The sequence below is a fragment of the Clupea harengus genome, chromosome 4 (genome assembly GCF_900700415.2).
Source record: "Clupea harengus chromosome 4, Ch_v2.0.2, whole genome shotgun sequence".
In the NCBI taxonomy this organism is placed as follows: domain Eukaryota; kingdom Metazoa; phylum Chordata; class Actinopteri; order Clupeiformes; family Clupeidae; genus Clupea; species Clupea harengus.
Window position 1 is genome coordinate 16813386 of NC_045155.1, and position 12443 is coordinate 16825828.

General features: G+C 43.5%; 1 protein-coding gene across 2 annotated transcripts; it reads left to right on the forward strand.

Moving 5' to 3' along the window:
- The first annotated feature begins 4789 nt into the window (after positions 1 to 4789).
- dalrd3 (DALR anticodon binding domain containing 3) lies at positions 4790 to 11972 on the forward strand. Of its 2 annotated transcripts, XM_012834494.3 has the most exons (13): positions 4790 to 5250; positions 5877 to 6184; positions 6766 to 7076; positions 7211 to 7275; positions 7890 to 7988; positions 8306 to 8370; positions 8514 to 8572; positions 8661 to 8743; positions 9105 to 9231; positions 9420 to 9478; positions 9599 to 9715; positions 10508 to 10576; positions 11849 to 11972. In XM_012834494.3, exons 1-13 carry the CDS (start codon positions 5017 to 5019, stop codon positions 11966 to 11968), a joined length of 1716 nt encoding a protein of 571 aa, XP_012689948.2. In that variant the 5' UTR covers positions 4790 to 5016; the 3' UTR covers positions 11969 to 11972. The 2 variants fall into 2 exon arrangements, with proteins under 2 accessions (XP_012689948.2, XP_031422292.1); XM_031566432.2 differs by lacking the exon at positions 11849 to 11972 and having other exon boundaries at positions 10508 to 11729.
- The last annotated feature ends 471 nt before the right edge of the window (positions 11973 to 12443 follow it).

Below are 12443 nucleotides of genomic sequence, written 5' to 3' on the forward strand. Positions count from 1 at the left end.
TATCCTACCCCCAAAGGAAATATGAGCACAAACGGTAAAATCACACACCTGATTGTCTGCACAAAATACACACACATGCACACAATGTATTTGTAGATGGATCACAACTCCAAGTCACGCTCTCTGTATGTGACGAGATTATTTCTATTTTAATTTAACTATAGGTCCTTTCTTCAGCAAGGCCAACAGATACAAACGAATGAACATGGGTACGAACAAAAATAATTATGAAGTGAAGAGCATTACATTTTCAGTGAAAGAATAGAAAAGCCTGAAATGGAACATGAGACACTATAAAAACTGGAAAGTTACTTGGTAAAACTCTAGATGACCACTTGAGTTGTACTGGCTGTCCATGAATGTCCTGAAGGTTATTTCAGAGTAGGAGCCAACACCACAGAATATATTAGATACATTTTAGTTTAAATGTGAATGAGGTTCATTAGGATTTAATTGTTGAAGCCTGACAAGGCTTTTTCGTCTCAAAGTGAATCCTAATATTAACAGAGAGGCTGGTATTGAGGTAGGTGTTTGTTGAAATCCTGGCTGGTGAATTTTGTGAATTGAGTGATAGACTTGGTTCGAGCATGAAAACAGGTAAAAGTATATAAACAAGAATACATGCATGAATCGCACACGTAGGATCATTGAAGTATACAACTCACCCTATTTTCAATTATCTTTGAAACAATAGTTTGTAATGCCCTTAAATGCAAATGTGAATCAGAGAGAAGAGCTCATTGTAAGCCATGCATAGCGTGGGGAACAGAGTAAATTAAATGAAAGGGTGCATTTGACTAATTCTGAACAGAAAAATTGCTGAAATACATGAAAACACATTCAATTCAATTGTATTTATATAGTGCCAAAATAATAACATTGTCTCGAGGCCCCCTTAGAGCAAGCACAATGGCGACAGGTGCAAAGAAAAACTCCCTGTTTATCAGGAAGAAACCTTAAGCAGAACCGCAGCACATAAGGGGGGGACCATCTGCTTGAGGCCGGCCAGGTAGAGATAGAAAAAGAATGGGGGGGGGGGGGGGCGCACACAAACACATCAAAGCAGCCAGAGTGTTTTTAGACAAATAAGAACAGAATCTAACTAAAGCAGTCTCAACTATCAACTAACCTATTACCTGAATGTCCTGGGATAGAAAGATCAGATCTTGTGAACAGTAACAATAGCCATCGTGTTGCTGATGAAAAAAGGCCAGAAAGAAGTTGTTTGTTTATGGGGTTTTGTTTAGTGCTTGCTCTGGGTTCTGTAAAGAGCCTAGAGACAATTTTAAATGTTATTGGCGCTGTATAAATTCATTTGACTTGAATTTAATTGAATCTATTGACTTGATGTGATCAGGTCTAAATCTGATATCAACCTCAGGCCAGAAATACAAAATACCAAACCTGACACTGCTTGGTCAATACTTACAATAGTGAATATTTAATTTACATAGCATAATAAAGGATACATACAGCACATAATCTGTATTTACAATTTCAGTGCTTCCTCGTTCAATAAACATTTTGATGCACCTGCATTAATGGATATGGTGGAAACAGGACAACAGGAGAAGCTTTTAACCATTCCCATGTTGTACTTTTAATGTGGAATCCGAGGTTCACAATGAAAGACATAATAAATACAACTCCCAAGTGTTACAGCACAATCAAATGGGAATGTAGAACCAAAGAAAGGGGACAGAGAAATGTGCTTTTTATGAAAGTCACCATGAATCTTTATTTCCTCCAGGTCGGTCCTTGACCTGAGCTTTTATAAAAGTCCAAAGTGCTAAAAGTTGTGAAAGGATTACATAGAATTATTTTGTTGATTTGTTGGCCGAAACAATTAAGATACTGTACGTTATAATTACATTATAGCCATGCATATAAACTGAATGTGTGGTTGTATAATGCCAACATACATTTCTTTAACATCTTTGTATTTTGTACATAGAACTGTTGGTTGTTACGATAGCTTTTTAGCATAGCGATGTACAACTCGATGGCACAGTCATATAATTGTAATGGTTGACTCGATATGGTTCACTCTGGCAGCTGACTGTTACTCTGTGATTTCAAGCTCTATCTGTGAAAGGAGGGAGTGAGGGGAGGGGCTGGTCTGACCGAGTGAAGAAGTGAAAGTGAAAACCAGTGTAGGATGACTAAAGAGGAAGTGAGCTTGCATAAATAGACAGACTCTCACATACTCGCATGCAGATCCCCAGCAGACAACAGAAGAGAAGGAAGGGGGGGCATTTGAAGGAAACGAAGACAGAAAGAGGTAAAGAAAGACATCTGCCTTTTTACCTTAGCAGCTCTCTTCAATGGTACTCTTTTTGATTTTTTTGTCTCACTCTCTCTGAAATAAATCTGTCTACTCCTCCTAAGTCCCTTGCCTGTTATGTCAGTCTTCAAACTGACATTTTTCTCTTTCGTTTTTCTGGCTCCCCCTCTCCAGCCACACTCCTCTCTTCCTCTCATCCTCTTTTACTTCTGCTTTTCTCTCATCAAAGAGTGCCACTTCTGCCAGAGAAATCCCTTCAAATGAGACCCTTTCATCCTGCCCTTCTCCTGTGGCTCTTTTGATCTCGGTGTGTGTGTGTGTGTGTGTGTGTGTGTGTGTGTGTGTGTGTGTGTGTGTGTGTGTGTGTGTGTGTGTGTGTGTGTGTGTGTGTGTGTGTGTGTGTGTGTGTGTGTGAGAGAGACTGTGTGTGTGTGTGTGTGTGTGTGTGTGTGTGAGTGTATGTACATTCATGTGTCTGTACCTGACTCTGCTGTAAATGAAGGTCTGCTTTTTTCTGAACTCTCTCGTGACTTTCATCCCTCTAAAAGCCTTGTCTTTTACTTTTTACCTTGTCTTTTCAGAATATATCTCTTTGCATCTCGTCTCCCCCCAGCCTCTGGTTAACCCCTCCCTCTCTCATCTTTTCCTGATAGGGAACAGGTTTTTCAAGACTTCTCCAACTGCAAAGGAACCAACCAAGATACATAAACAACATTTTTCTTTTCCTTGAGACATGACGTCTGACCTGTGTTATCCAAGGTCAGAACAGCATAGAAAGTCTGACAGGACCACTGGCCTTAGCGAGTGGGATAGTAACGGAACCCATAATGCAGCTGGACTTTGACTGACAGCTGTATATAGATTCCGTTGCCATCACTCCTCGCAAACTAAAGGGCTGCCGTTCTCTACCTTGTTTAAACTTGATGGTTTACTTGTGTGTATGCATAAGCCTCTGTGAGAGTATTGTTTAAGATGGTGTTGAGTGGAATGGGGTGTGTGTTGGAGACTCCACCATAGCTCTGATATGAGGGATGTTGTTCTGGAATGACACGTTTTCTCCCGGATCGCCAGACTCATGATTCGCCACCGGGAACTTCGTGTCAGCCAAGAATGGCATCCATATCCACCGTCACAATTCCATCACAAAGCTTGTTAATGTGTAATGTTTAACATCACTGTGTGTAGTTTTATTGTTTGTTCTTTTTTTAAGAATACATATTAAAGGCATTGTATGCTTGTAATCTGATGGACTTGCAGATTTGCACTCTTTTAAAATTAAAACCATATAGTGTGCTACAACAACTGTAGTTGAAATTTAATCATTTCCTTCACATGATCGTACCGTCTGTGATGAACCTAAATTGAGGCTAGTCATTGACCTAGAGCACAAAACCAAAGACCACTTGGGGTTGATATATTATGGCTTATTATTAGTCGTGCAAAGGGTATAGGAAATATGAAATGAATCAGTTCCTGTAACTTCATTTTTTTTGTCAATCTCTCTCCCTCATGTGATCCCTTTGGTGTCAGGCAGATACAGTTCTGCTGGGCTGCTTGTGGTGCATTGCCATAAGAAGTGGTTTTGGTAAGATGATTTCATCATGATGGCCCCAACACATTGAAGGCAGACTGCCTACTCACATCCAGCATTGTAGACATCAACACGAAAAATGTGGACAGATCATGAACATACTTGAAAAAAGGTTCCTTGTGCAGGAAATTGAGGGCTCCACATAGATAGCAGTGTCTTCCCATGTAAATTGCTTTAAAGTTGTCAACGAACTTACAGGAAGGCAGATAATCATTTCCTCTGTCTTCAGCCTCCCACAAAGAGAAGTGAAAAAACAATACACTTGTTGGGAATGCACATCATTTTTCTAGGGGTCCAGGAAGTAGGATAGCATAAGTGGATAAAAGATAAAAAGCTGAGGTGTAGGTAGAAATTGGAACAGGGGAATATGGAGAAGGAGAGCATTTCCCTGTGGATACGGACAGGGAGCCTATTGCACATGTGTGAAAATCTGAAAGGCTTAAACATGCAAAGACTGAATGCTGGCTAACTGAAATCGTTGAAATGAAACAGGAACAAGAAGGAATAAGAGAAGCCTCAAAGGAGGAGCCAGAGTGTAGCTGATGATGTTGACAAGGTGAACTGAGGTAATGAAAGAGACAGTAGACAATTTACCCGACTTGGCTATAATGTGCTTGTGATACGGAAAGTGCTTGTCACTTCTTGAGGAAAACATATGTCTCCTTTAAAACTTTGTAGGCCTAATCATTCTTGCACCTATCTTCCAGAGAGAGAAAGAATTATGAAGTTAGGCTATTTACTGTGACATTGAACAATAGTATAGTGATGATGACATTCGGCCACTAGGGGAGAGTAAAACAACGATTTCTTCTACACACGATAGTCAGTCACGTGGTAATGCGGTTATCACACCAGACTTATGCCACATCTAAAATGGCGCGGTGAAGGGTCCATCAACAATCTTTATTTCCTGTGCAACACGATAGTTGGTCTCCTACAAACAACTACTTACCATTGTGTTCCGCATCGCTCACTTTGAATGTGTGTGGACAGTAAACTGTTAATCGATTGACTCGAGCTAGAACAACGCGCAATAGTAGGGTAGCATCGCAGAGATTAATAGACACAACCTTATTCACATAACTAATGAACCACACCTGTATTGGTCTCTTATTTTGACGATGTCTTCATCGAGAGTATAATGGAGAACGAGGAAGAGTCGCCTTTTCGAATCATCTCCACTGTCCGAGCACTGAACTCGGCATTACGGGACAAGCTCCGGGATGATACCGAGACTACGCGTTCCTGTGGAGGAGACAGGGTCCCAAATGAGCCAGCGAAACTCTGGTTCAAGGAAAGCAGTGCGAAAAATCTCAGAAACCGAGACTTCCTTTCGCCAAACACGGTTTTAACTGCACTATACGACGATGGACAGGTAAGCGTCATCCATAACGAGTTTTCTCCTATAAAGCTGATAACGTTATTTGTTGTTGCTTATGTTTTTGGCTGTCATTCATTACACATGAATGAGATGTGCTTATTGACGCGTGCCTTTAAACGCTTTCGTTGACAGGACGGGGTGGGTGACAGGATAGCTTGCTCAGCTTTCATGAAGTGTGCTCGCTTAGTAGACAGCAATAGTCAAGGCAAGAGGAATCTACTTATTCTAGATAAAATTGTCAACTGACATGTGTAAAGCAAACGAAATTATTATTCTCACTAGATTTGTCATCTAGTCTAGTGAGTTGACATTGCCATCATCGACCAAACGTTTGAACCCTGCGGCAGAAATTATTAACTCCTCATTGCCCGTTACTAAGTGGGTCAGTCGGAAGCCACTGTACACGAGGGAAATACAGAGTCGAAAAGTGATGCGTTAAGTTAACCTCTTTATAAACGTAATATGTGTGTGAGTGTGCGTCTTTGTATGTGTATTTGTTTTATATGTACGTTATCTGCAAACCCTGTTCTCACATTATCCTTCACTCGTCTTAGGGAAATTAAACACATCTGAAATGTATGAGTATAACCCCTTCTGTGTGCATGTTTGTGTATTAACAGGTGCCCCCGGCAGTGCTGAATAATGTGTTGTCGGCACATGGAAGTGGTGTGTTGCCACTGCATGGGGCAGAGGTAGTGGCAGAGGGTCTGCGTGTTTGTGTGGACCACCCTGCCGCTTTCCGGAGAGTTCTAAGCCGAGCGGCTGAGTACCTTCGCCCGTCAGGGGCACAGAGGGAAGGGTGTGTGCTGCTCAACTGTCCTGCACTGCACACCAGAGACACACACATCACCTCCCACACCCTTACTCTGGGACAGCTACGCACAGTGCTCATTGCAGACCATCTGGGCGTTCTGCTGAGAAGACAAGGGTGAGTGTTCCTATTAGTGAATGGGTGTGTGGGTTTTGACTGACATCATATTCAGAGAGAAAGGAGGTTAAGCAGGTAGGTAGATTAAGCAAAAGTGTAACAGTCTTGTTGTTTATTCATCATTTATGATAGATTTAACATGGTATTAACATGGAAATGCCAGGAAACGCTTACAAGGCTTAAGGGCAATTTATGGTCGCCCGTTTACAGACACACGGAGACACGGAGAGCCCTCTCCGACGTTGCAAACCCTCTCCGAGCATCTCTCCGTGGCCTAACGTGCACCTCCCAAATTTTTTAACTATCCGACACTGTCAATCCGTCAATACATCAGTATCAATGCTTTACAACACCCACAACCGTCGGAGAACCATAAATGAAAACGAGTCCGTCAAGGCAACTGCGTGACCACGGAGTAACGGAGTCGTAGAAGTATATTTCGGCCTTTAGACTGAAAGATATCCAGCATGTCTTTTTTTCATTGTGTGAATTGTGAACATATCAGTGTCTCTTGAGCTTGGGTTGGTCATGACTGTGTCATAGGTGTCATTGGGAGAGGTAACATTGCTGTGTTCTCTTAGGTACTCTGTTTTGTACTGTCCGGCTCTGCCAGAGGATGGTGACATCATCAACTTCATCAAGGCGCTGGGTGTTGATTGGCCAACTGTACCAGTCAGCTGGAGCAATGAAGGGAGAGAGCAGAAGGTATTGGAGGACCTGCGGAGCTCTCCATACAGAGAGATGGAATGTGAGAAAGAGAAGACAAGAAGAAATGGAGAGGAGACAGAGGAAGAGGAGCACCGGGTGGAGAGAGAGGTGAAGATTAACCTGAAAGAGGTGGTCCAGGAGCAGGGCCTTCAGGGATACGACCCCAGTCTTGGCACCTGCACAGGTAAGGGTGGATATGCAGTGAAACATGCATGTGTGTGAATTTGTGCAGTGCAGCAAAGTACTTGTGTAATCTTGGCATTTCACTCTCTCGCTCTGCTGTTTTTCTTCCTCTTTCTTCTCTCTCTCTCTCTCTAGTCCAAAGGGAGACTATTGCTCACCTGGCCCAGTTGGACAGAGTAGCTGCTGCAGCTGACAGTTCGGTGGGTGGCAGTTCTGTCTTCTCTGTTCACTCACATGAACTCGCACACACTGCTTAAGATCCGCTTGGCTGCCATACGATGACATAGTGAAACAGGCTATGGTGCAAAAATGATCCACTTCCACCATCTGTTCCGTGAGATAGACCATAGGTAACAAGTGTAGATACTTGTTGGTAAGTGGACAACATGTAGAGCCAGACTATATGTCAGTGTATAACTTAAAATAATACAATGAATCATGCTTGCTTCAACTGAGCAGGGAAAAGTGTGCTGTTGTGCGCACAAAGCCTGTGTGATATCTCGCACCCACTAGTGACTCCTGGGTTGTTGGATCCAGCACACATTGGGTATGAGGGTCTGCTTGTGTGCTCTGCAGATGTGTGCCCTTCAGATGACTAATGCCTGTCAGAAGCATGTTGACCTCCTCATGGGGTGGGGTTTTAAGGAAGTCTATTGGCAGACGATGTTGGCCAAAAAGAGGACATTAAAGACGTGTGGGACTAGTTAAAAATGTTCGGATCAGGGTAAAGGCTTTAACCGGTAATATTCTCCGGCCCCCAGATAACCACTGCACCCGTTCCATGAACATGTCCTCAGTAACCCTCTTTTTTTAGGTTGCCATGACTGTCCTGCATGTCGCGTCCTGTCAGGATGAGTTCCGTCAGCAGCAGACAGCTATGCTCTGGAGGGCGTCGGGAGCTACGGCAACGCAGGTACACAGAGCTGCACGGAGCATCACATTCAGATCACATAGTTTCTGAAGATTGAATTATGACATGCTGCACGGAGCCCAGCATGGAGGAGTTTGGAGCCCCACGCTGCTATTTGTGAATGAGCTCCCCAGGACCCTGGCACAGTCCTCTCACAGTCCAGAAGGCATGAATGTGTGTTCTGTTTCTCTGTATGTGTTTGTGAGAAACAGAGAGAGAAAGATGACTGACATGTGGCTGACTTGATTTATAAAGTGTGAAACCTACTTGGTTTTGTCTGATGGTTTGGTCTCTCACCCTTTTGCTGTCCTACCCCACAGAGACTGGTGGTGTGTGGGCCAGTGAAGACCCCAGGAGCTCAACTCAGTGCTGCTCAATATTTACAGTAAGAGCAGCTTGTGTGTGTGTGTGTGTGTGTGTGTGTGTGTGTGTGTGTGTGTGGAACAAAGCAAGCCAATGAAAATGAAAGAGCGTTCCGTGTATGTTGGTGCATATCCATGCAGTGACTTCATGATCTAACCCCCTCAGGTTGAGGAGATCCCAGATGAAAGAGGCGTCTGAAATGAAATATGGAGAACAGGTTGAAGGTGAGGATACGGATCATTAGTATCATAGTGTGTGTTTGAGAAAGTAGTACGATGAATTTCATCTTTTCATTTTCATCTTCATTCTCAGGACAGACATGGGATGACATCATCAGGGTCATGACATCTGCGACAGTCAGATTTGAGCTGTTGTCGACTGTTCACACTAGTCCGGTGAGTCTGTTTTTGCCCTCTGCAGAAGGCTGTTGTTCGTTGTGTATTTGGTTAATCTGGTGTGTGTGTGTGTGTGTGTGTGTGTGTGTGTGTGTGTGTGTGTGTGTGTGTGTGTGTGTGTGTGTGTGTGTGTGTGTGTGTGTGTGTGTGTGTGTGTGTGTGTGTGTGTGTGTGTGTGTGTGTTCAGCTGCATGTTTTTCATACTGCCACACTCTTAGGCTAGCGTAAGACTGCAAATGTCCATTATGTCAATGTGTTGGTTGCTTGTCTGTGTGTCTGTGTGTCTGTGTGTCTGTGTCTGTCTGTGTCTGTGTCTGTGTCTGTGTCTGGTCTGATCATCTGTATGTCATCTGTCTCTCAGGTGACTCTGGAGGTGCAGAAAGAGGGGGGCGTGTCCACCAAGGGCCCAAGGGGCGGGGTCTTTGTGATGTACAACTGTGCACGCCTACACACCCTCTTCAGCAGTTACGAGAGAGGCGTCCAGGAAGGTAAAAACACACACACACACCACACTTGAGCATTTGTGATGAGTGAACATTTTTTGAGCTTTTGAATAGACGAGCTTGCAAATCAACACGCACACACACACATGCGCGCACACACACACACACACACACACACACACACTGGCAGTAGATGGCGTTGTCTTCATTCCTAAGTGTATGACTCTCCATAGGAATTTACCCAGAAATTCCTGAGAGCTCAGAGCTGGACTTCTCCTCCTTAAAAGAAGAGGTTAGTGTTGAGCTGAATGATCTGTAAATACATACTTATTGATGTGGGACACATGACTTGCTGTTTGGCCCAAAATCTAAATCCAAATGTGCCTCTGCCTCTACCTTTTATATATCTCAGGGGGAGTGGCTCCTTCTCTTCAATTATCTCATACCCTATTCAGAACTTCTTGACCAATCAGGGAGAACACTGGAACTTGAAGGAGGAGGTGTCAGAGTTAACCTTAAGACTGAACAAGTAAGTCTTTGTGTGTGTATGGCATTCAATGTTTTAAGTAGAAGGTCAAATATAATGTTGTTGCTGACCCATTTGTATCCTGCAGGATGCTGGGTACATGTGTGGGTAAAACATGGGAAGCTCACCATCAGAGGGAGGGGACCAGGGGAGTGGCTGTGAAATGTGTGTCTATATAGAATGGGTTAAGCAGCAGATCAGTTCAGCGCTGTGTCGTTGAAATCATGTAGTCTTTGCTAATCATAGTTTTAAAAACAGACCTGTACTATTAACTTGTCTAAACAAACCCAGAGATAAAATGTGGTATCAGCAGAATAGATTTTATGTTCAGAGAAAACGAAACGAAAAGAAACGAAACGTAGTTAACCACAATAGTTGACAACAAACAGATGTACACATTTTATATAACTATGGGATGTCCTGTGTGCATGGCCCCAGGAGCATGGGAGGTAGGAATGGGGGGGTTTGTATTGCCCAGTCTGAAGGCCCTGGGACTTGATCTTTAATTGTTAAACTTGGGATGCTATGTATGTCTAATTGCATGCATGGAACACAAATGCACTTTTCAGAGATTACGAGTGGCTGTTAGAAGTCTGAAGCAAGTAATTTAAGTGGAGCTCCCAATTGCTGGCAAATACTCCTCCAATCAGTGTGCTGACCCACCCACATTGTTGTTCAAGATCTTGTGTGAGGCCTAAAAAGAGATGGTACTTGAAAATAGGGCCCTTGGTGACCATCACACCCCAGTGTAAGTGTATGTGTATGTTAATGTGGTTTATGCTTTCTGTCTCACAGGCGTGCAAATTTCTGGTGTCTCTGAGTAAAGATTTCAGCTCCTACTACAACAGGGTCCATGTGCTTGGGGTAAGACACTGTGCATGTGTGTGGATTTGCAGTTGGATGGAACACATAATTATATATTTTTTTACAGACACCCACCTTACAACTGATATTATATCTTTAAGACATTTCATGGCAGAACGAGAATCTCTCAGATACAATCTTCGGTCTGACAAATTCATCAGAATGTTGAAAAATGTATACATTCGTTAGCCCAAGAATGTGCATCATATTATTAAAATATTGAATTGTTTTATTTCATTATGAATAATTAGCCTCTGTCAAGTACTTTGCTAGACATGTACTCATTGATATATTTGGCGTATTTAGAACAAACTGGGATATAGGGCAGCAGACGGAAAATGCGAGATATTGTGTTGAGGTATAAATTATACATTAAAATAATACCTTTAAAATGGGCTTTGCCAGATGTAAAGTATTCAATGTAAAATGAGTATTGAACAAACGGAAATAATGCTTTTCTGCTTATAGTAACAATAGTGATAAATTATGCAGACCTAAACCACAAAGATCTCATCAGCTTCTGTGTAATATCTGAAACAGCATTCTGTGTCATTAGAAATGTCTGAACAGATGTTTTTATTGCACTGCTAGACTATGCCTAACCTAGCCTCCACCCCTTCTCATTGCATACCAAGGGTCAAGTTCATGTCACTTTTATTATCAGGCACTAAGTGTCGCTGTTCCGGGGTGCCCAGATGACGTGCTGACATGGATATAGATGAAAACATTTGATCAAAAACATGCAAAATTCATCATATTTTAAAGGCTATATCAAATATATCATCATTGCAGTGCTGTAGATCTTTAAAATGCAAAAAAACCCCGAATAGACAGACAGGGGCCACTTGAGATGACTGGTGTGCTGGATAGTGAGTCATACTGTGAGCCACCTAAGGCCATTAGCACTGTGGCCTTATGGTACTGAATCACTGTGTGTGTGTGCGTGTGTGTGTCAGTGTGTCAGATAAGTATGTTAATACATTTTGAGTGTGTGAGTCAGGGCTGGAATGACAGAGGGACCTCCGGTGATTAAAGCAGTTCACTTGGAGTTCAGTCCTTAACCTCTAACCCCACTTGTGTCCCCCTTCTCTTTTTCTTACTGTCCCTCTTTTCCATTTGCCCTCCTTGGGGCTGTCCACCCTTCTCTCGCTCTCTCGCGCTCTCTCTCTCTCTCTCTCTCTCTCTCTCTCTCTCTCTCTCTCTCTCTCTCTCTCTCTCTCTCTCTCTCTCTCTCTCTCTCTCTCTCTATGTCACTGTCTCTCTCTCTGTCAGGAGCCGTTGCCTCATCTCTTCAATCAGATGTTTTGTCGTCTGCTGTTGCTGAGTGCTCTGAGAGAGTTGTACCACAGTGCACTGGATGCCCTTAACCTGCCCCCCATCCCACAGCTATAGCGCCCCCCCCCCCCCCCCCCCCAACCAATCCCACCAGACACACACACACACACCCCCAACCCTGTGACCCCTGCCACCCCTGGAGCCCATTCGCCATGCCAAGGTTCCCCTCAGCAGCCAACTCCATCCCACAGCTGCTGTCCCCGTGCCTCATAGATACCCTCATATACACCTCAGAGACCACGCCAAGCTGTAGTTGAGTTTCCACAGCAACCAACCCGTCTTTAAGCTTAGTTCACTGTCATCACACCAAGTTCCAGTTCCACCCTGCACTCCCCCATCCCCCCTACCCAGCTCACAGCTGGTGCTTGGGAGCCTCATCAGTGGCCACAGCAGCCATTTCCTGACTTGTCCAGTAATAATGAGGCTTTCAATAGCCCAACATAACATCCCAGCATGCTTTGGTTTTCTCTGTCTCAAATTCATGTTTATCTCTACGTTACATGAGCACTGCCTCAGCATCTGAAATACTGCC